Source organism: Pongo pygmaeus, chromosome 10, assembly GCF_028885625.2.
Source record: "Pongo pygmaeus isolate AG05252 chromosome 10, NHGRI_mPonPyg2-v2.0_pri, whole genome shotgun sequence".
NCBI lineage: Eukaryota > Metazoa > Chordata > Mammalia > Primates > Hominidae > Pongo > Pongo pygmaeus.
Window position 1 is genome coordinate 119300768 of NC_072383.2, and position 26985 is coordinate 119327752.

General features: G+C 45.1%; 1 protein-coding gene across 5 annotated transcripts in view; it reads left to right on the forward strand.

The window, feature by feature from the left end:
• The window catches only part of RNF10 (ring finger protein 10), a 43052-nt gene extending 16177 nt beyond the window's left edge, over positions 1-26875 (forward strand). For 2 of the 5 annotated variants that reach the window (XM_054444632.2, XM_054444633.2), the window contains exons 3-17: positions 2066-2265; positions 4258-4348; positions 6899-7083; positions 7163-7299; positions 10696-10856; positions 12896-13021; positions 13298-13574; positions 13761-13894; positions 15020-15137; positions 15376-15477; positions 16783-16938; positions 21202-21302; positions 25613-25670; positions 25774-25932; positions 26577-26875. In XM_054444632.2, the coding sequence (XP_054300607.1) occupies positions 2066-2265; positions 4258-4348; positions 6899-7083; positions 7163-7299; positions 10696-10856; positions 12896-13021; positions 13298-13574; positions 13761-13894; positions 15020-15137; positions 15376-15477; positions 16783-16938; positions 21202-21302; positions 25613-25670; positions 25774-25932; positions 26577-26653 (2082 nt within the window). In that variant the 3' untranslated portion in view covers positions 26654-26875. Of the gene's footprint in view, positions 1-2065; positions 2266-4257; positions 4349-6898; positions 7084-7162; positions 7300-10695; positions 10857-12895; positions 13022-13297; positions 13575-13760; positions 13895-15019; positions 15138-15375; positions 15478-16782; positions 16939-21201; positions 21303-25612; positions 25671-25773; positions 25933-26576 lie in introns of those variants that run through there. The other 3 variants (XM_054444634.2, XM_063646784.1, XM_054444637.2) reach the window with 2 other exon arrangements.
• Positions 26876-26985: the final 110 nt, after the last annotated feature.

Genomic DNA, 26985 nt, shown 5'->3' on the forward strand with positions numbered 1-26985 from the left:
ATCTAAGTTTGGGGCATTAAGGGTGGAAGACTGTTTGATTAAAGAGATCAGAGCCATGTGGAGATGAAAAATAAGGGATGACCTGGAAGTCTTGGGCTTCCTGTGTTGCACAAACAAACAGAATGTGGCATTTTTTTGTTTTTTGTTTGCTTTTTTTTTTTGGACAAAGTCTCGCTCTGTCGTCCAGGCTAGAGTGCAGTGGCGCGATCTCAGCTCACTGCCAGCTCTGCCTCCTAGATTCACGCCATTCTCCTGCCTCAGCCTCCTGAGTAGCTGGGACTACAGGCGCCCGCCACCACGCCTGGCAAGTTTCAACGTGTTAGCCAGGATGGTCTCGATCTCCTGACCTCATGATCCGCCCACCTTGGCCTCCCAAAGTACTGGGATTACAGGCATGAGCCACCGCACCCAGCCCAGAATGTGGCATTATCTTTAAGCTTGGTTGTTAATATAAAAAAGGAACTTATCTCACTGAATGGTATACCACCAGTTGTATTTAATTATTTTTAATTTATTATTTTTGAGACAGGGTCTTGCTGTGTCGCCCAGGCTGGAGTGCAGTGGCATGATCGTGGCCCACTGCAGCCTTGACCTACTGGGCTCAAATTATCCTCCCACCTCAGCCTTCCAAGTAGATGGGACCACAGGCATGCATCACTAAGCCTGGCTAATTTTTAAATTTTTTGTAGAGACATGGGGTCCCTGTGTTGTCTAGGCTGGTCTCAAACTCCTGGCCTCAAATGATCCTCCCTCTTTGGCCTCCTAAAGCACTGGGATTATAGATGTGAGCCACTGCGCCCATCCTAGTGTTTTTTTGTTTTGTTTTTTTTTTTTTTTGAAATGGAGTTTTGCTCTTGATGCCCAGGTTGGAGTGCAATGGTGTGATCTTGGCTCACTGCAACCTCCGCCTCTCGGGTTCAAGCGATTCTCCTGCCTCAGCCTCCCGAGTAGCTGGTATTTCAGGCACCCGCCACTGCACCCGGCTAATTTTTTTTTATTTTCAGTAGAGATGGGGTTTCACCATATTGCCCAGGCTGGTCTCGAACTCCTGACCTCAGGTGATCCGCCTACCTCAGCCTCCCAAAGAGCTGGGATTACAGGCATGAGCCACTATTCCTGGTCACCCATCCTGATTTTATTTTTAAATTTTAGATTCTATTTTTAAATTTTAGATTTTATTTTTTAGACACAGAGTCTCACCCTGTTGCCCAGGCTGGAGTGCAGTGGCTATTCACAGGTGTATCATAGTGCACTGCAACCTTGAATTCCTGGGCTCAAGTGCCCCTCTTCAGCCTCCTGAGTGGCTGAGAGTGCAGGTGTGCATTACCGTTGCCTAGCTTTGTATTTATTTTTAAAGACTGTATTAGTCCATTCTCTCATTGCTCTTAAGAACTACCTGAGACTGGGTAATTTATGAAAAAGAGAGGGTTAATTGACTCACAGTTCTGCAGGCTATACAGGAAACATGGCTGGGGAGCCCTCAGGAAACTTACAGTGGCAGAACGGGAAGCAGGCACATCTTAGGAGGAAGACTGCATAAGAGGAAGTGCTACATACTTTTTTTTTTTTTTTTGAGCCGAGATCACACCACTGCACTCCAGCCTGGGTGACAGAGTGAGACTCTGTCTCAAAAAAAAAAAAAAAAAAAAAAATTACTCTTCCTGGCTGGGTGAGGTGGCTCACGCCTGTAATCCCAGCATTTTGGGAGGCTGAGGTGAGTGGCTCACCTGAGGTCAAGAGCTGGAGACCATCCTGGTCAACATGGCGAAACCCTGTCTCTACTAAAAATACAAAAATTAGCTGGGTGTGGTTTAATCTCACACGCCTGTAATCCCAGCTACTCAGGAGGCTGAGGCAGGAGAGTCACTTGAGCTTGGGAGGCAGAGGTTGCAGTGAGCCAAGATCGTGCCATTGCACTCCAGCCTGGATGACAGAGTAAGACTCTATCTCAAAAAAAAAAAAAAAAAAATTAAGCTGTGTAGAAGGAGGGTTTTTTTTTTTGGGTTTCTGCTATAAATCAGTGTCATCCTAATCTGAAATACTGATTCATTCTCATTCTCTCTAGGTAGCAGAGGCTCAACGGGCAGAGTTTAGCCCTGCCCAGTTCTCTGGTCCTAAGAAGATCAACCTGAACCACTTGTTGAATTTCACTTTTGAACCCCGTGGCCAGACGGGTCACTTTGAAGGCAGTGGACATGGTAGCTGGGGAAAGAGGAACAAGTGGGGACATAAGCCTTTTAACAAGGAGCTCTTTTTACAGGCCAAGTGAGTATTGCAACCCTTCAGAGGAAAGGGAAAGTAGGACTCTCCGGATAGCTGTGGTGCTGCTGTGAAGAGGCTTTTTTAAAGCTATTGTGGGAAAGAACCAGAAAGGGAATTGGTCTCATTCTTTTTCTGTTCATCACTGCCCCGCCCTTCCTTTCTTTTACCCACTTTCCAGGTGGATGTTTTTGGTACTTAATATAATGCTTAAATAACTGTGTTAGTATCATGATAAGGTAGAAAACATGTTTGAAATTGGACCTAGATTTGAATCTTGTTTCGGCCTTTGACCTTAAGTAACTTAACAGCTTTGAGATTCAGCCTCTCCTTTATAAGGAAGAGGAAATTTTTTTTTTTTTTTTGAGATGTAGTCTCGCTCTGTCACCCAGGCTAGAGTGCAGTGGCGTGATCTCGGCTCACTGCAACCTCTGCCTCCCGGGTTTAAGCGATTTTTTTGCCTCAGCCTCCTGAATAGCTGGGACTACAGGTGTGTACCACCACCCCCGTCTAATTTTTGTATTTTTTTTTGATAGAGACGGGGTTTCACCATATTGGCCATGCTGGTCTCGAACTCCTGACCTTGTGATCCACCTGTCTCGGCTTCCCAAAGTGCTGGGATTACAAGCATGAGCCACCACACCCGGCCAGGAAGAGGAATTGTTTTTTTTTTTTTTTTTTGAGACAGAGTCTTGCTCTGTCTGTCTTGCTGTGTCACCCAGGCTGGAGTGCAGTGGCGCGATCTCAGCTCACTGCAAGCTCCGCCTCCTGGAGCTTCACGCCATTCTCCTGCCTCAGCCTCCCGAGTAGCTGGGACTACAGGCGCCTGCCACCTGGCTAATTTTGTTCTTGTATTTTTAGTAGAGACGGTGTTGCACCGTATTAGCCAGGCTGGTCTTGATCTCCTGACTTCATGATCCACCCGCCTCGGCCTCCCAAAGTGCTGGGATTACAGGCATGAGCCACGGCGCCCAACCAGGAAGAGAAAATTTCTTAAGGGACAATTGAATGACAAGTTGAAGTGCTTGGCATACGTTTGCTCAAATATGATCCCCTTTTGTGTCCTTTTGTGTGGCCTTAGTCATAATTTAAGATTTGACCTTGGATCTAGACTGAAGTAACCATTTTGTACTTTATATGAACTGATGAACTGGTTTCAGATAGTGATGACAGTCTTCTGTTTTTTTTTTTTTTTTTGGTGACAGAGTCTCCCTCTGTCACCCAGGCTGGAGTGTAGTGGCGTGATCTCGGCTCACTGCAGCCTCCGCCTCTCAGGTTCAAGTGATTCTCCTGCCTTAGCCTCCTAAGTAGCTGGGACTGCAGGCGCGTGTCACCACCCCCAGCTAACTTTTTTTGTATTTTTAGTAGAGACGGGGTTTCACCATGTTAGCCAGGATGGTCTTGATCTCCTGACCGCATGATTCGCCTGCCTTGGCCTCCCAAAGTGCTGGGATTACAGGCGTGAGCCACCGTGCCTGGCCTAATTTTTCTATTTTTAGTAGAGATGGGGTTTCACCCTGTTGGCCAGGCTGGTCTCTAACTCCTGACCTCAAGTGATCCACCCGCCTTGGCCTCCCCATGTGCTGGGATTACAAGTGTGAGCCACTGTGCCTGGCCGAGAACAGTCTTTTCAACTGTCTTGAAGACTAGCCATTTTCTGGGGTTCTAAGGGGTGAGAGAGGAAATCTGGCTTACTGCTGTTTGATGGAGTCACAGTCTAGGTTAATTTTAATTCAAGGGATGCCTTCAGGGAATTTGGCTGGACTTGGAAGCAGAAGAAAACAGTTCATGGATTTAGACTTCTGCCTGCTGAGTCTTTGGGTTCTTTCCAGAGCCGGAGCTCAGAACTGAGGCTGAGGTCCTAGTGCAGTGCCTCATGAACCAGGGCTGCTAATGGCCTGCATTTGATTTCTAAGTGAATAGATGACAATTTCTGCTGAGGGTTTATTGGTAGATCCTGACAGTCTAGCTTTTTCCTGTCTTCTTTCCTATTTCTAGCTGCCAATTTGTGGTGTCTGAAGACCAAGACTACACAGCTCATTTTGCTGATCCTGATACATTAGTTAACTGGGACTTTGTGGAACAAGTGGTGAGTAGCTCAGCCAAGCCCATAAGCTATGAATGGGAGCACTAAATGCACTGTGGTGATGCAGCAGCTGTTGGCTGTGTTCACCGCTTGATACCCTTTTCTGCCTGGCCTTTCTATAGATGTTTCCCAGAGGTCAGTTCCTGGTTCTTCCTGGAGTCCATTTTGTGACTAATTGGCTCTGGCCTGTAGGGATGCTGTATGAAAGGCTCTGATCTGAAGATGTGTAAGCTGGGAAGTAGTAATTCCTTACCCTCCTGACCTGGGTTGGGCTCATTACAGGGCCATCGCTTCATTGGCAGCCATTCGTAGCAATCACTATCAAAGTAGGCCTCAGCCTTGTGGCAGGTAGGCACATGAATGAGCCACACAGTTATACTTTTCTTTTTTGAGACAGAGTCTCACTCTGTTGCCCAGGCCGGAGTGCAGTGGCATGATCTTGGCTCACTGCAACCTCTGCCTCCAGGGTTCAAGCAATTCTCGTGCCTCAGCCTCCTGAGTAGCTGAGATTACAGGCATGTGCCACCACACCTGGCTAATTTTTGTATTTTTAGGAGAGATGGGGTTTCACCTTGTTGGCCAGGCTGTTTTTGAACTCCTGACTGCAAGTGATCCACCCACCTTGGCCTCCCAAAGTGTTGGGGTTACAGGTGTGAGCCACTCCATCTGGCCCAGTTGTACTTTTTTTTGTTTGTTTTTTTTGAGACGGAGTTTCGCTCTTGTTGCCCGGGCTGGAGTACAGTGGTGCGATCTTGGCTCACTGCAACCTCTGCCTGCGAGGTTCAAGCGATTCTCTTGCCTCAGTCTCCTGAGTAACTGGGACTACAGGCATGCACCACCACTCCCAGCTAATTTTTTTTTGTATTTTTTTTTTTTTTTTTAGTAGAGATGGGGTTTCTCCATGTTGGTCAGGCTGGTCTTGAATTCCTGACCTCAGATGATCCTCCCGACTCGGCCTCCCAAAGTAGTGGGATTACAGGCATGAGCCATTGTACCTGGCCTTTTTTTTTTTTTTTTTTTGAGACAGTCTTGTTCTATAGCCCCAGCTGGAGTGCAGTGGCGCAGTGTTGGCTCACTGTAACCTCCACCTCTTGGGTTCAAGCAATTCTCATGCCTCAGCCTCCTGAGTAGCTGGGATTACAGGCACGCACCACTATGCCTGGCTAATTTTTGTGTTTTCATTAGAGACGGGATTCCACCGTGTTGTCCAGGCTTGTCTCAAACTCTCAGCTTCAAGTGATCGACCTGTCTCGGCCTCCCAAAGTGTTGGGATTACAGGCGTGAGCCATCACGCCCAGCTTCAGTTGCACTTTCAAAGCCACTGATGTGTTTTCTACTGAAGTTATAAACTCTAGGTATCCACTTGTTGGTCCTAGTAGGGTATCTGTTGAAGAAGAATAATTTCAAAATGATGGGCACTTTTTCTTTATGAGCAGTGGCTTTTGACCTTAAATCTTGAACTCTCGCCGGGCGTGGTGGCTCACACCTGTAATCCCAGCACTTTGGGAGGCCGAGGCGGGTGGATCACAGGGTCAGGAGATCGAGACCATCCTGGCTAACACGGTGAAACCCCGTCTCTACTAAAAATACAAAAATTAGCCTGGCGCGGTGGCGGGTGCCTGTAGTCCCAGCTACTCGGGAGGCTGAGGCAGGAGAATGGCGTGAACCCGGGAGATGGAGCTTGCAGTGAGCCGAGATGGCGCCACTGCACTTCAGCCTGGGCGACAGAGTGAGACTCTGTCTCAAAAAAAAAAAAAAAAAAAAAAAAAAAAAAAAAAAGCTTGAACTCTCACTACTGTGAAAATGTATAAAATCATCTGAGAGTGACATAGCATAAAAACTTAAGTTTTATTAAAAAAAAAATTAGTCACATAAAGTGAAGTCTTTTTAATGTGTTCTCTGTTGGAAATTACTGGTAGATTACTTCTAGACCCTTTGTAGGCCTTTGCATACGTATTAAGTTTTTTTATAAATGGGAATATAGTGATTTGTCATTTTTTTCTATTTAATGTAGAACCCCCAAAATACCTGTTGTGTATTAGTTTTATTATATTTAACGGTTATTATGGTTTCCTTAATGCTTTGCTTAAAGAGCTATCATACAAAGCCAGGTGCGGTGGCTCACGCCTGTAATCCCAGGACTTTGGGAGGCCGAGGCGGGCGAATCACAAGGTCAGGAGATCGAGACCATCCTGGCTAACATGGTGAAACTCCGTCTCTACTAAAAAAGAAAAAAATTAGCTGGGCGTGGTGGCAGGCATCTGTAGTCCCAGCTACTCCGGAGGCTGAGGCAGGAGAATGGCGTGAACCAGGGAGGCTGAGGCAGGAGAATGGCGTGAACCAGGGAGGCGGAGCGTCTCAAAAAAAAAAAAAGAAAAAACTATCATACATGTACCTAGATTGTTAAACAATTTTAGGAAGATATGTTGAGTATAAGGATGTACAGGGATAGAGATGAGAGAGATGGGGTTGAGAGAGTAGAGAGGCCTAAAACTTTGACAGTCCCTAATCAATTCTTAAAGCAGTGAACCTTCTGGTGGCATTTTGTTTCAGCGCATTTGTAGCCATGAAGTGCCATCTTGCCCCATATGCCTCTATCCACCTACTGCAGCCAAGATAACCCGTTGTGGACACATCTTCTGCTGGGCATGCATCCTGCACTATCTTTCACTGAGTGAGAAGACGTGGAGTAAATGTCCCATCTGTTACAGTTCTGTGCATAAGAAGGATCTCAAGAGGTGAGATTGAGACATTTACTCAGTTAGATCCCAGTCTGTTCACTCCTTGCCCTGCTACATATAAATGTCCATGTTTCAGTGTTGTTGCCACAGAGTCACATCAGTATGTTGTTGGTGATACCATTACGATGCAGCTGATGAAGAGGGAGAAAGGGGTGTTGGTGGCTTTGCCCAAATCCAAATGGATGAATGTAGACCATCCCATTCATCTAGGAGGTGAGTTCTTTAAATTTTGGGGACAAATAGTCCTGGGTACATTCTTTAAGGTGATTGAATATATCTAAGCGTCAGAAAGTTAAGTTTTTGGGCAGGGCACATCTAGCATGTTCAAATTAGTCATAGGATTCCAGTAGGTTAGGGTGGGGTTTGTAGAGAGAGTAAATTAATTATTGGTGTCAAGTTTGTTTAATATATACATCCTAATTTTTCATTTTACAAGGTTTTATTGCATAGTGTCTTTCACTGTGCCCAGTCTTAGGGGTTCTGTAGTCAGCCAGTCTTGATGCCTGTCGTCAAGAAACTCAGTAGTCCGATAGAAGAGACAGACTGGTAGACTGGCCATTAGGATAAAAAGAGTGTGATAAGTGCTCACAATGAATGCCAGAGATGTATTCCCTGTGTTTCATGCAGAAATGAGCATTTAATTAAAATAGCATTTCAGTCTCTGGGGAAAAGATAGATTTCTCAATAAATGGTATTGAAACAATTGATTCTCCCTAAGGAAAAAATAAAATTAGATTCCTATTTCATACCATTCATGAAATTAATTCCAGATAGATTGAAGAAGTACATGTAAAAAATCCAAAAGTTTTAACCCTTTTATTTAAAAGAAAATATAGGATAATTTCTTTATAAATTCTCAGATGTGCATCTGTCTGAAGGATTGTGTGTTCTCATTTGGGTGGTAAATATGTGTGTGTAATATTTTTTTCCTAGTGATTTTGACTGTTTAAATGTTTAACAACTTAAAACGTTAAAAATGTGTATTAATTAAAAAAAAATCCTCAGGTATGGGTGGATTTTTGAACCAGGCTGAAATGATAGATGTTATAAAAGATGGATAAATTTTATTTTTATTTTATTTTACATATATATATATATACTTTTTTTTTTTTTTTTTTTTTTTGAGACAGAGTCTGGCTCTGTCACCCAGGCTGGAGTGCAGTGGCATGATCTTGGCTCACTGCAACCTCCGCCTCCCGGGTTCAAGCGATTCTCGTGCCTCAGCCTCCCGAGTAGCTGGGACTACAGGCGCCTGCCACCATGCCCGACTAATTTTTTTTGTATTTTTTAGTAGAGACGGGGTTTCACCATATTGGCAGGCTAGTCTCGAACTCCAGAGCTCAAGTGATCCGCCTGCCTTACCTCCCAAAGTGCTGGGATTACAGGCGTGAGCCACTGTGCCCAGCCAAGAAAACCACTGTTAGTGTCCACAGAATTTTCATTAATGAACATACCATCATGTCATTAACCCTTTATTTGAGATGGAATCTCACTTTGTCACCCGGGCTGGAGTACAGTGGCAATAATTACTTTTAATTAATTAAACTCATTAAAATAATTAAAATTACTTTTAATTAATTAATTTAAATTTTAATTTAAAATTATATATTTTTAATTTTAAAAAATTAACTGGGCATGGTGGTATAGTTAATTTTTTATTTTGATTTTTAGCAGAGATGAGGTCTTGCTATGTTGATAGGCTGTTCTTGAACTACTCTTTTTTTTTTTTTTTTCCTTTTTTTGAGACGGAGTCTTGCTCTGTTGCCCAGGCTGGAGTGCAATGGTGTGATCTCGGCTCACTGCAACCTCCACCTCCTGGGTTCAAATGATTTTCCTTCCTCAGCTTCCAGAGTAGCTGGCATTACAGGCACCTGCCACCACTCCTGGCTAATTTTTGTTTTTGTTTTTTTTTGTGTTTGCATTTTTTGTTTTTGTTTTTGTTTTGAGATGGAGTCTCACTCTGTTGCCAGGCTGGAGTGCAGTGGTGCAATCCCAGCTCACTGCAATCTCCGCCTCCCAGGAAGAGATTCTCCTGCCTCAGCCTCCTGAGTAGCTGAGATTTCAGGCATGCGCCACCACACCCGGCTAATTTTTGTATTTTTAGTAGAGACGGGGTTTCACCATGTTGGCCAGCATGGTCTCAATCTCTTGATTTTGTGATCCGCCCACCTCAGCCTCCTAAAGTGCTGGGATTACAGAAGTGAGCCACCATGCTCCGCCTGGTCTTATGTTTTTTAATTTTAATTTTATTTTTTGAGGCAGAGTTTTGCGCTTGTTGCCCAGGCTGGAGTGCAATGGTGCGATCTTGGCTCACTGAAACCTCTGCTTCCTGGGTTCAAGCGATTTTCTTACTCCAGCCTCCCTAGTAGCTGGGATTACAGGCACCCGTCACCATGCCCAGCTAATTTTTTGTATTTTTAGTAGATACGGGGTGTCTCTGTGTTGGCCAGGCTGGTCTCGAACTCCCAACTTCAGGCGATCCACCTGCCTAAGCCTCCCAAAGTGCTGGGATTACAGGCGTGAGCCACCACACCCAGCTGGCTTGGTCTTAAACTTCTAAACTCAAGCAGTCTTCCTGTCTTGGCCTCCCAAAGTACTGGGATTACAGGTGTGAGCCACTGCGCTGGTCTACCATTTCTTTATTCTTTATTGTTGGTTTTCCTGGTTGGTTTGAGCTTTTCTTTTTCTGTTTTTTGTTTGTTTGTTTGTTTGTTTGTTTTTTTGAGACAGAGTTTCACTTTTGTCACCCAAGCTGGAATGCAGTGGCATGATCTTGGCTTACTGCGACCTCTGTCTCCTGGGTTCAAGCAGTTCTCCTGCCTCAGCCTTCCGAGTAGCTGGGATTACAGGCATGCCCCACCATGCCCAACTAATTTTTTTGTATCTTTAGTAGAGACGGGGTTTCACTATGTTGGTCAGGCTGGTCTCGAACTCGTGATCTCAAGTGATCCACTCGCCTCGACCTCCCAAAGTGCTGGGATTACAGGTGTGAGCCACGCTGCCTGGCTGGTTTGAGCTTTTCTGATATTACATACAATGCTGTAATAATAAACGCGTGACTAGGCCGGGCGCGGTGGCTCACGCCTGTAATCCCAGCACTTTGGGAGGCTGAGGCGGGCGGATCACGAGGTCAGAGGATCGAGACCGTCCTGGCTAACACGATGAAACCCTGTCTCTACTAAAAAATACAAAAAATTAGCTGGGCGTGGTGGCGGGTGCCTGTAGTCCCAGCTACTCCAGAGGCTGAGGCAGGAGAATGGCGCGAACCCGGGACGTGGAGCTTGCAGTGAGCCGAGATCGCGCCACTGCACTCCAGTCTGGGCAACAGAGTGAGACTCTATCTCAAAAAAAAAAAAAATTAAATTAAATTTAAAAAAAAAATGCATGACTAAAGTTTTGACTACATCTCTGGGTTTCTTAGGTTTCTTATATCAAAAGCAGAGCTACAGACCTTATTTTAAGACCATTGTTAAATTATTTTCTAGGAACTCATGCTAAATTACCCCATTTTCACCCCAGAGAAAAGGCTGTATTTGAAAATTCCTAGTTAGCTACACTGTCATGAGCTTTGAGTGTTGCATTTCTTTGATCTTGCTGGCATTCTTATAGATGAACAGCACAGCCAGTACTCCAAGTTGCTGCTGGCCTCTAAGGAGCAGGTGCTGCACCGGGTAGTTCTGGAGGAGAAAGTAGCACTAGAGCAGCAGCTGGCAGAGGAGAAGCACACTCCCGAGTCCTGCTTTATTGAGGCAGCTATCCAGGAGCTCAAGGTGAGAGGATGCACTGGAGATGCTAAACCTTTTCACTCTCTCGGTGGTCTCTGGTGAAAACCAGAAATGCTAAACCTTTTCACTCTGTCGGGGGTGAGTTGATGGACGCTGGGGGTTAAGTTAGTTCCATTCCACATTTAAGACAATAAGCAGAGAATGGCTAAAAAAGCCAATTTGTTTTGGGCTTTGTTTGATGACAGTAGAGAAGGTTTAACCTAGGGCTTTTAAAGCTCTTTCTAGAGCTGAAAGGAGCAAGTCAAAATGATTTTATAACTAATTGTGACAGTGGAGTTTTTTAGATTAGCTATGTTCTTAAAGCAAGTTAGAGTTGTTTTCTGGGAAAATACTTAAGATTCTGTTCTAGAGGTGTTTTGAGAGACATTGTGGAGAAAGTATTATGGCCTGCCCAGTATGCCTTAGGAGTACCTGAAACGGCAAGAATTACACAAGAATAGAATTCCCTGGGTCTTTCATCTTCCACAACAGGGATTCTTGAAGCATCACAACCACTGGTTGTTAGGCCCCACCTTGAGATATTGATTGCGTAGGTTAAGCTCAGTAGGCTCAGTAATTTGCATATAACAAGTTCTAGGGTGATTCTGATGGCTGCTCATCCCCAGCCCACACTCCTGGAACCACTGATCTAGCTTAGAGCAATAGAAGCCCATATTTATTGAGTGATCAGCATTTGATAGGACCTGTGCTATACACATTTATCTCACTGAAGCTTCTAGTGTTGTAGAACTATCCCCTTTCATGGATGAGGAAACTGAATCCTGGGTTGGGTCATTTGCTAGTAAGGGATGCAGCTGGTATTTGAATTCCCTTCTCCCTGACTCCCAAGGGCTCCTTGGGTAGAGTCCTGTATATTTAACTTTTGCTTTCTTTCTGTAATACATTGCAGCCGTATTTGTTCAAATGCCATTACAAGCATAAGAAGGGCTACACAGAATAGAGCTGTCCAGGCTGAGGTGGAGTTAGCTAAACCCTTCCTAGTACTCTGGACCTCTGTCTAAGCATAGTTTGTAAAAACTAGGTTAGTTTCATGTTCTTAGATTTCTGTTCTGGAAGTTTTTTGTATAATGTTGTTAGTGTCAGATTCTCTTTATTTTTTTTAACTTTTAAGTTCAGGGGTACAAATGCAGGTTGTTACACGGTAAACCTGTGTCATGGGGGTTTGTTACACAGATTTTCACCCAGGTATTAAGCTTAGTACCCCTTAGTTATTTTTCATGATCCCCTCCCTCCTCCCACCCTCCACCCTCTGATAGGCCTCTGTGTGTGTTCCCCTCTATGTGTCCATGTTTTCTCATCATTTAGCTCCCACTTAAAAGTGAGAACATGCGTGCGATATTTGGTTTTTCTTTTTCTTTTTCTTTTTTTTTTGAGACAGAGTTTTGCTCTCGTTGCCCAGGCTGGAGTGCAGTGGCGTGATCTCGGCTCATCACAACCTCTGCCTCCAAGGTTCAAGTGATTCTCCTGCCTCAGCCTCCTGAGTAGCAGGAATGACAGGCATGCCCCACCATGCCTGGGTTATGTTGTATTTTTAGTAGAGATGGGGTTTCTCCATGTTGGTTAGGGTGGTCTTGAACTCCCAACCTCAGGTGATCCACCCACCTCAGTCTCCCAAAGTGCTGGGATTACAGGCATGAGCCACCACACCCGGCCGTATGTGTCTTTACTGTAGAATGATTTATATTTCTTTGGCTATATACCCAGTAATGGGATTGCTGGGTGAAATTGTATTTCTGTCTTTAGGTCTTTGAGGAATCACCACACTGTTTTCCACAATGGTTGAACTAATTTACACTCCCCAGTGTCAGATTCTAAGCAGATTCCAATCCTTTAGTGGGTATTGCATGCTTTTTGCTTCTGTTTCCCTCAAAGTTGAGATATTTAAGCACCTAACTCCTTCCCATTGGGTCTCATTGCCTTTTAACTTTTGGTCCTGTTGAGAGGCCATTCTAAGCCCTTGCCCTTCAAGCTAAGTGTGTTTCTGGAAACTTAACATTCTCTGGTGTTCTCTCTGGCTGCGTTAGACTCGGGAAGAGGCTCTGTCGGGATTGGCTGGAAGCAGAGGGGAGGTCACTGGTGTTGTGGCTGCTCTGGAACAACTGGTGCTGATGGCTCCCTTGGCGAAGGAGTCTGTTTTTCAACCCAGGAAGGTTAGTGTGTTCCTGTTACTAAGTGGCTGCCATTCCTCAAATGCTGCCATTGAGCTGGTAGGCATTACTGTGAGATCTAAACCTTCTCAAGAGAAGAGGGGACAATGAGTATTTTCTGTATGCTTGTTATTAGTTCTTTCCCCAGGGGTGTTAAATCAGTGAACATGACAGCTAAGATAAACATCTAGGGAGCTTGGCTCTTAGGCCTACATTTGCCACATTGCTTTCGGAAAGCAGGAGATATACTTTCGGTTGACCTAGAGTTTGCTGCAACAGGGTGTGCTGGAGTATCTGTCTGCCTTCGATGAAGAAACCACGGAAGTTTGTTCTCTGGACACTCCTTCTAGACCTCTTGCTCTCCCTCTGGTAGAAGAGGAGGAAGCAGTGTCTGAACCAGAGCCTGAGGGGTTGCCAGAGGCCTGTGATGACTTGGAGTTAGCAGATGACAATCTTAAAGAGGGGACCATTTGCACTGAGTCCAGCCAGCAGGAACCCATCACCAAGTCAGGCTTCACACGCCTCAGCAGCTCTCCTTGTTACTACTTTTACCAAGGTGAGGGTGCCTGAAGAGAGGACTGGGTTGCCGCATAGGTGTTTCAGAGGTGACCCGGTGCTCTAAGCAGAGGAGCGCCACTAGATCCTGTGGCTTGGGTGGCTTGAGCCCTTGGGCATGGGGAGGGGTGGGGAGCCTTCTCGGGACTGGCCAAGACTGGTGTGTGATAGAGCCCCTTGTCCTCAGCGGAAGATGGACAGCACATGTTCCTGCACCCCGTGAATGTGCGCTGCCTCGTGCGGGAGTACGGCAGCCTGGAGAGGAGCCCCGAGAAGATCTCAGCAACTGTGGTGGAGATTGCTGGCTACACCATGTCTGAGGTGAGGCCTTCCTGTAGAAATGGAGGGTCAGGCAACCTAATCTCTTTGAGGTAGGCCTAGCCTACCTTCACAAACCTTCAAGGCCTTTAGTTTTTGTATTTTTAGCCCTTCTGTCAATGATGGTGCTGTGAATTCTTTGTAAGTGAAGTGTCCCCTCAGCATGCCAGGGTTCTGTTAAATCAGTTAGTGCTGCTCCCTGCTTCTCTGGTTCATTGATTGTAGTTTGGGGATGTAGATATTTCTTCCTTTTATTCAAGATGCAGTTTATTTTTGTTTCTTTTCTTCCTTATTGCTTGGGAGAAATGTCATAAATTTGTTGTAAGATTTAAAATTAGACTCTTTGAGTACTATAAATTTTTCATCAAACATGTGCAGAAAAAAAATAGAAATGAAAATAAATGGGTTGGATGTGGTAGCCCACACCTGTAATCCCAGCACTTTTGGGAGGCCTACTCAGGCAGATTGCTTGAGGCTAGGAGTTTCAGACCAGACAGGGTATTTCTACAAAAAATACAGAAAAAATTAGCTGGGTGTGATGATGTGCACCTGTTGTCCCAGCTCTTCAGGAGGCTGAGGCAGAAGGATCACCTGAGCTGAGGAGATCAAGTCTGCAGTGAGCCGGCCTGGGCGACAGAGCAAGACCATGTCTCAGAAAAAAAAAAAAAAAATTGGGCTTCATTTTCTACTATTTCAGGCCAAGTGTCTTTCAACAGGGAGATCTGCTTTATCTTCCTTCCCAGTTATTAATTCTGTCAGTGGTTCCCAGGTTTTTTTCTGTTCTGTTTTTCTGCCAACAAATAACTTTTTATCGTCTCTGTTCGTCCCCCTCAGCTGTGGGCCCTTGAAAAATCAGAAACAGCTGATGGGCTTTAGATTATTTGTTGCCGGACTCAGTTCACTCCTTTGTAGTACAAACCAAAAATAACTGGATTTGGTTGCTTATTCCACCTTGCTGTAGGTTGACAGTTTCTCTTTGGCTTTTCAAAATGAGGATAATTGAGCACTACTGTTTCCAACCCCAGTGCTGGCTGTGTTATGTATATATTGTTGGATATCGGGGTTAGGACCCCCTTCTTTCAGAGTTAGGCTTGCTTTTGTTGAGTATTGGTCCTTTTTCCAATGTAGGATGTTCGACAGCGTCACAGATATCTCTCTCACTTGCCACTCACCTGTGAGTTCAGCATCTGTGAACTGGCTTTGCAACCTCCTGTGGTCTCTAAGGAAACCCTAGAGATGTTCTCAGGTGAGAACGCCCCTGCTCTGCTTCTCTTTATAGTAGGGTTCAGGGATTCTTGTGGCTAGAAACCCAGTGTGGGAGGAAACTTATGGAACTGTATCATGAGTCTTAGTACCTCCTAAACACTTCATCTGTTCATCTAGTCCAGCTGGGCCTACTGGTGTGGGCTTAGCTGCTAATACTGGGAGGAGGTAATGACCAGGTTGTCCTGGGTCTACCTCTTTACAACCTGACCAATCCGCAGATGACATTGAGAAGAGGAAACGTCAGCGCCAAAAGAAGGCTCGGGAGGAACGCCGCCGAGAGCGCAGGATTGAGATAGAGGAGAACAAGAAACAGGGCAAGTGTAAGTTCAGGAACTTTCATCTTTGACTAGTACTGCTGTACATCATTGTATGGAACTCTGTGTCTGGGACCTGGGAGCCAGACCGTAGCCACTTGTTTTCTTCAACTTTTGAATGTGAATCATGAGCGCACCTCCTTAATAGGCTTGCTTGCAAATATGAGTTAATATGGGTCAAAGTGCCTAGCACATAGTAAAGATTAAGATGAAATTCAGCCTTGGTAATAGTGGGTGATATAAACGTGTTCCAGAGATGGGAATTGGGGCTTCGCTAAGAATGCTGGGGGCCATCGTTCCCCCATGCCCTCTGGATCACTGACCTTACCTCTGACTCTTTATTAAAGGGGACAGCTGTACACAGCAAGTCTGCCAGGTGGGTCTGATAAGATGGAAACTTAGATAGACTAGGAAGTGCAGGAAGTTGGATTTAAGAGATCTTTCATAGCAGTAAGCACAGCCTTTTGATCTGGTTCTCCAAAATAAGTTTCATTGAATCCAGGGGATTAGTGTGACATGAGGTCCCATTATCCACTAGAACACAAGGAACTGAGTCCTTGGCCCAGAAAAGGACTTCGGTGTTTTGACTCCATATGGGATGGAAACATACATTTTATATCTCAAGTGGAGTTAAGTGTATACTTGGGGTCCCAACACTGTGTAGGTGTTTGGCACATGTCCTGAACTTTGAGAAAACTGATATTTCAGGAAGAGGATTTTTTGTTTTAACCTTTTTATTATGGAAATATCAAGACAAGTAGAACAGTATAATTAACCCGCATGTTTGTTACCCAGCCTCAATTATGAATAGTTAGAACAAGGTTAACTATATTAAACAAAGACATTATAGAAGGACAGTTATTGTAAATTTGGGTTTTAGCTTCTGTCTGCATCCTCTAGACCTTTGGGGGTACACATGTATGATGTCCTCAACTGTTGGAAGCTATTTGAAAAATTCAGGCCAGGTGTGGTGGCTCACGTCTGTAATCCCAACACTTTGGGAGGCCAAGGTAGGCAGATCACTTGAGCTCAGGAGTTCAAGACCAGGCTGGGCAACATGGTGAAACCCCATCGCTTTAAAAATTCAGAAAATTAGCTGTGTGTTGTGGCACGTGCCTGTGGTCCCGGCTACTCGGGAGGCTGAGGTGGGAGGATTGCTTGAGCCTGGGAGGCAGAGGATGCGGTTAGCAGAGATCGTACCACTACCCTCCAGCCTGGGTGACAGAGTGAGACCCCATCTCAAAAAAAAAAAAAAAAAAAAAATTGAAGAATTCTGTGAATGGGTTTACAAGGGTTATCTTTCCTTTGCAGACCCAGAAGTCCACATTCCCCTCGAGAATCTACAGCAGTTTCCTGCCTTCAATTCTTATACCTGCTCCTCTGATTCTGCTTTGGGTCCCACCAGCACCGAGGGCCATGGGGCCCTCTCCCTTTCTCCTCTCAGCAGAAGTCCAGGTTCCCATGCAGGTAAACAGGTGAAATTTAATGAATTCACCCATCAGCTAGACCTTATGCAAAGCTTTGGTGTCTGAGTTTACAACCCCAGCCCACTCAGCATGGTGTGGACTTCAGGGGCATAACCTTACTTTGGTAGTCCTGAAGTACATCAAATTCTTAATGTTTATTCATCCTTCCCACTTGCTATACTGACTGCTTTACCCTGCCAGCTTCTAAGCACCTCAAGGAGCTCTTTAGGCAGGATGGTTGAACCTGGATTCTTCCCTTGGACCCACCTGTTTTTGTTTCTAGTTTTTGTTTGAGTTACTCCCCTGTGTGCCTAAACATCTTTGTACATGTCTCTTTATTGTAGCATCGTTTTCATAGCTCAGAAAAAAAAAAACAGTTTAGAAAGCCTACCAATAAGAAAATGACTAAATTATAGTATTTATACTGTAAAATATTTCACACCAGAAGGCCGGGCGCGGTGGCTTATGCCTGTAATCCCAGCACTTTGAGAGGCCAAGGCAGGTGGATCACGAGGTCAGGAATTCAAGACCAGCCTGACCAACACGGTGAAACCCTGTCTCTACTGAAAATACAAAAATTATCAGGGCATGGTGGCAGGCGCCTGTAGTCCCAGCTACTTGGGAGGCTGAGGCAACAGAATTGCTTGAACCTGGGAGGCGGAGGTCGCAGTGAGACAAGGTTGCGCCACTGCACTCCAGCCTGGGCGACAGAGCGAGACTGTCTCAAAAGAAAAAAAAAAAAATTCACACCTGTTAAAGAAGGGAATATAGGGAATATAGTTCTTCTATTCACGTACTAATAGGAAGATAAAAGTAATTTGTAGAACAAGAATAAATGTTTGTGGGTTTAAATAAAACACCACCACCACCAAACTAAAGCATTTCATTATGAGTGTGTGTGTGTGTGTGTGTGTGTGTGTATATATATGTAAATGTATAGAAAAACTTCTTTTAGAAGGCAGGGGAGGAAATAAAAAAATATTAAATGTATAGAAAAGAATCGAAGGCCAGGCATGGTGGCTCACACCTGTAATCTCAGCACTTTGGGAGGCCAAGGTGTGCAGATTCCCTTGAGCTCAGGAGTTCAAGACCAACCAAATTTTGTCTCTACAAAAAATACGAAATTTAGCCGGGTGTGGTAGTGTGTACCTGTAGTCCCAGCTACTTGGGAGGCTGAGGTGGGGGGATGGCTTGAGCCTAGGAGGCAAAGGTTGCAGTGAGCCCAGATTGGGCCACTGCACTCTAGCCTGGGCAACACAGCTAGACCCTCTCAAAAAAAAAAAAAAAATACTGAGACAGATGTGTTCCAAATTGGTAGTAGTGTTACATTCTAAGGAATGAGACTGGATTGAAATGTTCAAATGGGCCTTTAGCCTTAAAAAAGTTTGTCTTATATATAAAGAGTGTTTAAAGTGTTATGAAATTGAACACTTATTAAAGAGTTACTATAATTTCAGAGAGTATCTTTTGTGATCTTCATCTGCCTGGCACATTTTCTTTCTTTCTTTTTTTTTTTTTTTTTTTTTTTTTGAGATGGAGTCTTGCTCTGTCACCCAGGCTGGAGTGCACTGGTGCAATCTCAGCTAACTGCAACCTCTGCCTCCCGGGTTCAAGCGATTCTCCTGCCTCAGCCTCATGAGTAGCTGGGATTACAGGTGTGCGTCACCATGCCTGGCTAATTTTTGTGTTTTTAATAGAGACAAGGTCTCTCCGTGTTGGCCAGGCTGGTCTCGAACTCCTGGCCTCAAGTGTTCTGCCTGCCTCAACCTCCCAAAGTGCTGGGATTGCAGGTGGGAGCTGCTGTGCCCAGCCTGTTTGTTTTTAAGAGATAGGGTCTTGCTCAGTGCTGTGGTGCATTCATAGCTCACTGCAGTCTTGAACTCCTGGGCTCAAGTGATCCTCCTGCCTGAGCCTCCCAGAGTGCTGGGATTACAGGTGTGAGCCACTGCACCTGGCCAAGAGAGATACTTTTTGATGCTTATGTCTGATTTCTCAGGCATTCTTGTTTTGTTTTGTTTTGTTTTAGACGGAGTTTCGCTCTTGTTGCCCAGGCTGGAGTGCAATGGTGCAATCTCGGCTCACTGCAACCCCTGCCTCCTGGGTTCAAGCGATTCTCCTGCCTCAGCCTCCAAGTAGTTGGGATTACAGGCATGCGCCACCACGCCTGGCTAATTTTGTATTTTTAGTAGAGACAGGGTTTCTCCATGTTGGTCACGCTAGTCTCGAACTCCCGACTTCAGGTGATCTGCCAGCCGACCTCAGGTAATCCACCTGCCTTGGCTTCCCAAAGTCCTGGGATTACAGGCATGAGCCACTGTGCCTGGCCTCTGTCGGGCATTCTTAACAAAGTGTCCATCATTGGAATATTTAAAACTTTTGGTGACCATTTTGTTCATATGCATATCATTTTGCAGATTAGGAACCTGTGGCTGAGGCAGGTACTTAGTGGCAAGAACTGGGATTAGAACCTGGTTCTTGAGAACTGCACTACTGTGACGCTCTTCTGCTTAACTGAAAAAGGAGCATACAAAGGACTATGGCAGATCATTAAATACATTATTTGTGATATGCATCCTTTTTTATTTTTATTTTTTATTTATTTATTTTTTGAGACAGGGTCTCGCTCTGTCACCCAAGCTGGAGGGCAGTGGCACAAAGCACAATCTCGGCTTACTGCAACCTCTGCATCCCAGGTTGAAGCAATTCTTGTGCCTCAGCCTCCCGAGTAGCTGGGATTACAGGCAGCACCACCATACCCTGCTAATTTTTGTATTTTTAGTAGAGATGGGGTTTCGCCATGTTGGCCAGGTTGGTCTCAAACTCATGGCCTCAAGTGATCTGCCTGCCTCGGCCTCCTAATGTGCTGGGATTACAGGCCTGAGCCACTGTGCCCAGCCTATCTGTGATACCAAGATTGTGTTTTCACATACTGTCTTTTCTGAAAGCTGCTTTTTGTTTTGTTTTGTTTTGTTTTGGACAGAGTCTCTCTCTCTGTCGCCCAGGCTAGAGTGCAGTGGTGCGATTTTGGCCCACTGCAACCTCCCCCTCGTGGGTTCAAGTGATTCTCCTGCCCCAGCCTCCCGAGTAGCTGGGACTACAGCGCGTGCCACCATGCCTGGCTAATTTTTGTATTTTTAGTAGAGAGGGGGTTTCACCGTGTTAGCCAGGATGGTCTCGATCTCCTGACCTCATGATCTGCCTGCCTCAGCCTCCCAAAGTGCTGGGATTACAGGTGTGAGCCACCATACCCAGCTTTTTTTTTTTTTTTTTTTTTTTTTAAGATGGAGTTTTGCTCTATCACCCAGGCTGGAGCACAATGGCACGATCTCGGTTCACTGCAGCCTCCACTTCCCAGGTTCAAGTGATTCTCCTGCCTCAGCTTCCCAAGTAGCTGAGATTACGGGTGCCTGCCACCATGCCCAGCTAATTTTGTATTTTTAGTAGGGATGGGGTTTTGCCATGTTGGCCAGCCTGGTCTCGAACTCCTGACCTCAGGTGATCCACCCACCTCAGCTTCCCAAAGTGCTGGGATTACAGCGTGAGCCACCGCACCCGGCTTTTCTGAAAGTTCAAGCTTTTAATGTATTTAAGCAAGAGCAACTGGTTGGTCCTAGTAATAAGAGTACTGAGCATGTTGAGGGCCTGTTGCTGGGGAAGAGAATAGGGCCCCTCTCCTCCAGCACTGTTCAGGGCAGTGGATAGACTCATCTCTGGGAAGTGTTCAGCTCTAGTCAGAAAGGATAGAGAAGTGTATTACCTAGGGAGTATCAGGGAAAAGTTTGCATCCTCGTGCTGGATCTTGTTGATGTGTCTTGGATTCTAATTGGTTACTCCCAGGTCATAGTATCTACTATCGGGAATGTAAAGGCTGAGCTGATTAAATTTTATCTTTTTCTTGGAGCTATTTTATCCTTGTAAAACCAGTCCCTGACAGTACCTATCCTTGAGAGCCAGCCTTTGTGGAAAGTATAGCATTTCAAAAGCAAAGACTTTTTCTTACACTAGGAGTAGATTCTACCATGACTTCTAGAGTTACTGTAACGATGAAGCTTTTCCCTCTTCCTATACCGGTCACTGATTTCACTGGTGATATTGTTGGCTTTTTAAGAACATGGGAGAGTTGAAAGTTGGATCAATGTTTGCTTTTTTTTTTGAGGGGATGATTTGTAATTTTCCAGACCTGACTCAGGGCTCACTCATCTTTCTTGTTAAGGAGACTCCTTGGAACGTGACGAATATAATCAGGTCTCTGGTTCCCTTTCAGACCTTCTGCTGACCCCTCTGTCACCCACTGCCAGTCAGGGCAGTCCCTCATTCTGCGTTGGGAGTCTGGAAGAAGACTCTCCCTTCCCTTCCTTTGCCCAGGTAAATCCTTTGCTTGTGAAGCAGCCCAGGGGTATTTAACATGAACTCTGCTGCTTATTACTATGGGACCCTCCTCCAGGGATTGTTACCTCTCATTCTAATGCGGCTAGACAGATGGAGTCAGCTGATGGGTAGGAGGGAAGTTAACTGCCTGTCGGAGCTTTATGCAGCGTGGAGTTGGCTGAGGGCAGATTATGTCATGGACGTCCCCTCTGTTGGAAAAGGAGAGACTTAACAGGCTAATGTTGCACTGACTCTAATAATCATGGGAGGCATTCTTAAGAGGAAAGCTCATGGATTTAGTCCTCAGATGTTACTGCAGACATACCCAGGAAAGAGGCCAAGAATAGCTGAGGCAGAATCAGAGTTTAGAATATTTTAAAAATCATTTGATAACTTGTGTACTGGATACTATTGTAGGGTTTGGGGATACAGCATCAGTTTTAACTGGTCTCTGGTTCTAGGACCTCTGATTCAGGTGGTATTTATCTGTTACATAAAATAAGCCATTTCTCTTCACTTTGAGAGGGGAAGATTGTCTTGGTTATACTGCACCTAGCCAAAGCAGCTTCCTTGGAGCTGGGTGGGGGAACGATAGGCTAGTGAAGCTTGCTGTGAAACCACTTTGTTAATCTCTAAGATAACAAGCTAATACTCAGCATTCCTGCATTCAGATAAGTGAGGAAGATGGATGGACAGCTTGATATGTGCCCTTGTAAGAAGTCCGTATAAATTTCTTTAAGGCTAGTGCAGAATCATTATCTTGACTTTTTTTTTTTTGAGACGGAGTCTCGCTCTGTCCCCAGGCTGGAGTTCCGTGGTGCGATCTTGGCTTACTGCAAGCTCTGCCTCCCGGGTTCATGCCATTCTCCTGCCTCAGCCTCCCAAGTAGCTGGGACTACAGGCGCCTGCCACCACACCTGGCTAATTTTTTGTATTTTTAGTAAAGACAGGGTTTCACCTTATTAGCCAGTATGGTCTCAATCTCCTGACCTCATGATCCGCCCGCCTCGGCCTCCCAAAGAGCTGGGATTACAGGCGTGAGCCACCACGCCCGGCCATTGACAGTTCTTTAGAGCAGTTGATACGGATCTTTCTTATGTAATTATAGCAGTTTGTACTGAGAAATAAGCAAGAATTGAGCTTTGGTAAGGAGGGTTCCGAAGTCAAGGAACATGAAATAATTGTGGAGGTGAGGTGAGAAGAGAGGGGGATCCTGAAAATTAACTGCTGGACTTCAGAGGTGATTAACAAGTGGCTCCCAGGAGTTATGCCAAATACTTGTTTTGTTTTGTTTTGTTTTGAGATGAAGTCTTGCTCCTGTCCCCAAGGCTGGAGTGCAGTGGTGTGATCTCGGCTCACTGCAACCACCGCCTCCCGGGTTCAAGTGATTCTCCTGCCTCAGCCTCACAGGTAGCTGGGATTGGGTTACAGGCACCTGCCACCATGCTCGGCTAATTTTTGTATTTTTAGTAGAGATGGGGTTTTACAATGTTGGCCAGGCTGGTCTAGAACTCTTGACCTCAGGCGATCCACCTGCCTCGGCCTCCCAAAGTGCTGGGATTACAGGCATGAACCACTGTGCCTGGCCTTTTTTTTTTTAAACTGGGCTTTATTGCTATTTTCTTTCAACTTTATTTTGGAAAACACACTTAGAGTTGAAAGAATAGTATTATGAATACTTACACTTTTGACCTAGATTCACTAGTTATTATTTTGCTGTTATATATTTGCTTTCTCTTTTTTCTGTGTTGAAAAGAAGTTGCAGATATCATGAATGATACTTTACCACTAAGTACTTAGGAGATACATGCCAAAGAAAGTGGGATATTCACCTGTAGAACTGCAGTGATCACATGAGAGAAATTCCACTGCCACAGTAATATCTAATATGCTGCATATTTCTATCTCCCCATTTGTCTCAATGTCCTTTATTTTCAACTCAGGGCAGAATCCCATTACTCCCTTCATTTAGTTGTCAGGTCTCTTTAGTCTCCTTTGATCTATAACCATTCCTTTGCCCATATCCCCTCTTTTTTTTTTTTTCCCTTCTGTGGCCAGTTGTTTTATAGACTATCCTACGGTTTGGACTCGTATGATTTCTAATGAATGGATTCAGGTTAAACACTTAAACATTTTGGTAAGAATAAAACATAGGTGACGTTTTGATTACCTTTTAAGAGTAAAACAATTCACATGTCAAACTATTTGGATACTGTCTCAGTCCATTTGTGTGGGTGTAAAAGATTACCCGAGACCGAGTCATTTATCAAAAAAAAAAAAAAAAAAAGTTTATTTGGCTCATGACTCTGCTGGCTGGAGGACTGGGCATCTGGTGATTGCCTCAGGCTGCTTCCACTCATGGTACACGAAGTGAAGGGGTCCCTGCTTGTGAAGAGATCACATGGCAAGAGAGGAAGCAAGGAGGGGAGGAGGTGCTAGGCTGTTTTAAACAACCGTGTTCCTGTGCCCAGTTTCAAAATAGCCTTCAGCCAAGCTATTGAAGCAGCCTTTGTGAAACTGGACACACCAGCTACTTCAGATCCCTTCTGTGGTAAGGGCAGAGGTTGGAGTGCCCAGGCTGTCAAACACACATGTACTGCCATTCCCACTTGGATCCAGTGGCAGACATCACTCACCAGCTCTTTCAGGAATGAATGCGAGAATAGGTCTCCCATCCCCCAGGGAGGGCATTAATCTGTTCATGAGGGGTCCACCCCCATGACCCAAACACCTCCCATTAGGTCCCCACTTCCAACACTGAGGATCAGATTTTAACATGAGGCTTGGGAGGGTCAAATGTCTAAACCATAGGAGACCCAAACTCCTAGAGACAAAGGGAGAAGTTCATCAAAGTGGAACATAATGAAGAAAGGTTATTTAATGAAATCGGCATCTGCCAGCACAAACTTATCTTGAGTAATAGGCATTCCTCACTTTGGAATATATGATTTAAGGACAAGGCATCCCTGCTTGAACCCCATTGGGTTTGTCTTTTGATATTTTTCCAGGAATAAAATGTTCCCTGCCTTTTAAGTGGCATATTTGCAGTTGGGGCTCATAGTAGCCTTCAGCAGTTACAAAGCTGGCCTTGGCCAAGTGGAATGAAAATTCCTCAGGGGCATGAGGATTGTTCTGATTTTATTGCAGGAATTTTACTGGCCTGTGGTTGGATCTGAAAGTTAATGATTAAGGAGCTATTGGAAAAGCACACTAAAAGGTAGTGAGGGGCTGTTGAAGCGGTGTCAGGAGAGAGTTTAGTTAGTTTTCATGGCTTTAGGTAACTGAAGTTTAGTAGCCGTGTGGTTTAAAACTGGAGGGTACTTGGCTGGGCACAGTGTCTCATGCCTGTAATCCCAGCACTTTGGGAGGCCAAGGCGGGTGGATCACCTGAGGTCAGGAGTTCAAGACCAGCCTGACCAACATGGAGAAACTCCATCTTTACTAAAAATACAAAAATTAGCCAGGCGTGGTGGTGCATGCCTATAATCCCAGCTACTCAGGAGGATGAGGCAGGAGAATCACTTGAAGCTGGGAGGCGGAGGTTGCGGTAAGCCAGGATTTGCGCCATTGCACTCCAGCCTGGGCAACAAGAGCGAAACTCCATCTCAAACAAAACAGAAAAAACTGGAGGGTACTAGGCCGGGTACAGTGGCTCACGCCTATAATCCCAGCACTTTGGGAGGCCAAGGTGAGTGGATTAACTGAGGTCAAGAGTTCAGGACCAGCCTGGCCAACATGGTGAAACCCCGTCTCTACTAAAAAAAAAAAATCCAAAAATTAGCCAGGTGGGTGCCTGTAATCCCAGCTACTTGGGAGGCTGGGACAGAATTGCTTGAACCCGGGAGGCACAGGTCGCAGTGAGCCAATATTGTGCCATTGCATGCCAGCCTGGGCGACGAGCTAAACTGTCTAAGAAACAAAAACTGGAGGGTACTACCCACTGCTTCCTCCGACAGCTCGATGTTTTCAGGGGTCCCAGGAAGGGCAGAAAAACTTACCAGAAAGTCGGAATTCCCAATGTGAGGGTCTCAGTAAGAATCTCTTGTGCCTTCTGTGCAGTGTTCTTTACCCATTTGCTAAGGAACAAACAGCTTATGGTTTACTACCTTGTGGGTTTCATTGCCATTTCCATTAGCCAGGATATAGGGAACATGACTAGAACAGTGTGTTAAGGAGAGAAGTACCTGGAAAATCTTTTCAAAGGTGATAGTTGGTTCTGTGCCTCTCCAGTCAGTCAAGGTAGGTCTGAAAAAGAAGCTGGACCAGCTACTTAAATTCTCTCCCCCACTTCTTTCCCACTTTGGCAGATGCTGAGGGTTGGAAAAGCAAAAGCAGATGTGTGGCCCAAAACTGCTCCAAAGAAAGGTGAGGATGGTCCACTGGTGAAGGGGGAGTTTGGCTCCTTTCCATAAAAGGCTGTTTCTAGAAAAAGAGTTGTTTCTATAGTTTTAACACTGGTATTTTTTAGATGAGAACAGCTTAGTTCCTCCTGCCCCTGTGGACAGCGATGGGGAGAGTGATAGTTCAGACCGTGTTCCTGTGCCCAGTTTTCAAAATTCCTTCAGCCAAGCTATTGAAGCAGCCTTCATGAAACTGGACACACCAGCTACTTCAGATCCCCTCTCTGGTAAGGGCAGAGGCTGGAGTGCCCAGGGTTGTCAAACTTACTACACATGTACCGCCATTCCCACCTGGATTCAGTGGCAGACATCACTAATTAGGCTCTTTCCCTTCTGAACCCTTCAGCACACTCTAGTGTCATTTAAATAATACTCCATTTGGTATGTCAGATAGGACCTATTTGCCACCCCAGAGTAATTGATGACGCCTGAAAGTGAAATTCTGAGGAACTCTTCCAAGATACAGTGGGTTGTACAACCTGTATCCTTTAGAATCTTGAGTTGGTACAGGGTGGCTAATTAGATGGAGAAGTCAGTCTCGAAGCCTGTCGCACTCTGTTCGTGACTAGACAAGAATCACATATGTATGGTGTGCTACGTGCCTAGCACTGTGCTAATTTTATCCTCCCAACAACCACGTTAAATGGGTGTACTTCACGTTACAGATGGGGAAACTGAGGTCCAGGGGGTTAAAAGTGACTTGCCCAAAGACACGCACTTGGTGTATACCAAGACTGGTGTTGGCATCTAGGCAGTCTAATTCCAGAGCCTCCACTCTTAGCTCTCACTCTGTGACTCTCAGTAATGAAAACTGGCCAGGGGACAAGGGATGGCATTTTAAGTTAAGCTCTCTTTCTGTGTCTCCCTTTAGAAGAGAAAGGAGGGAAGAAAAGAAAAAAACAGAAACAGAAGCTCCTGTTCAGCACCTCAGTCGTCCACACCAAGTGACACTACTGGCCCAGGCTACCTTCTCCATCTGGTTTTTTTGTTTTTTTTTCCCCCATGCTTTTGTTTGGCTGCTGTAATTTTTAAGTATTTGAGTTTGAACAGATTAGCTCTGGGGGGAGGGGGTTTCCACAATGTGAGGGGGAACCAAGAAAATTTTAAATACAGTGTATTTTCCAGCTTCCTGTCTTTACACCAAAATAAAGTATTCACACTCACAAGAGATCTCTTCCTGTCAGGGTTTTTAGTTCATTGCCAGTTTAGTCTTTTTGACCCATGTGTAATTATTTTTCTCAACCCAAAATAAGATTGAGTCCCCTTTGAGATGCATTAGA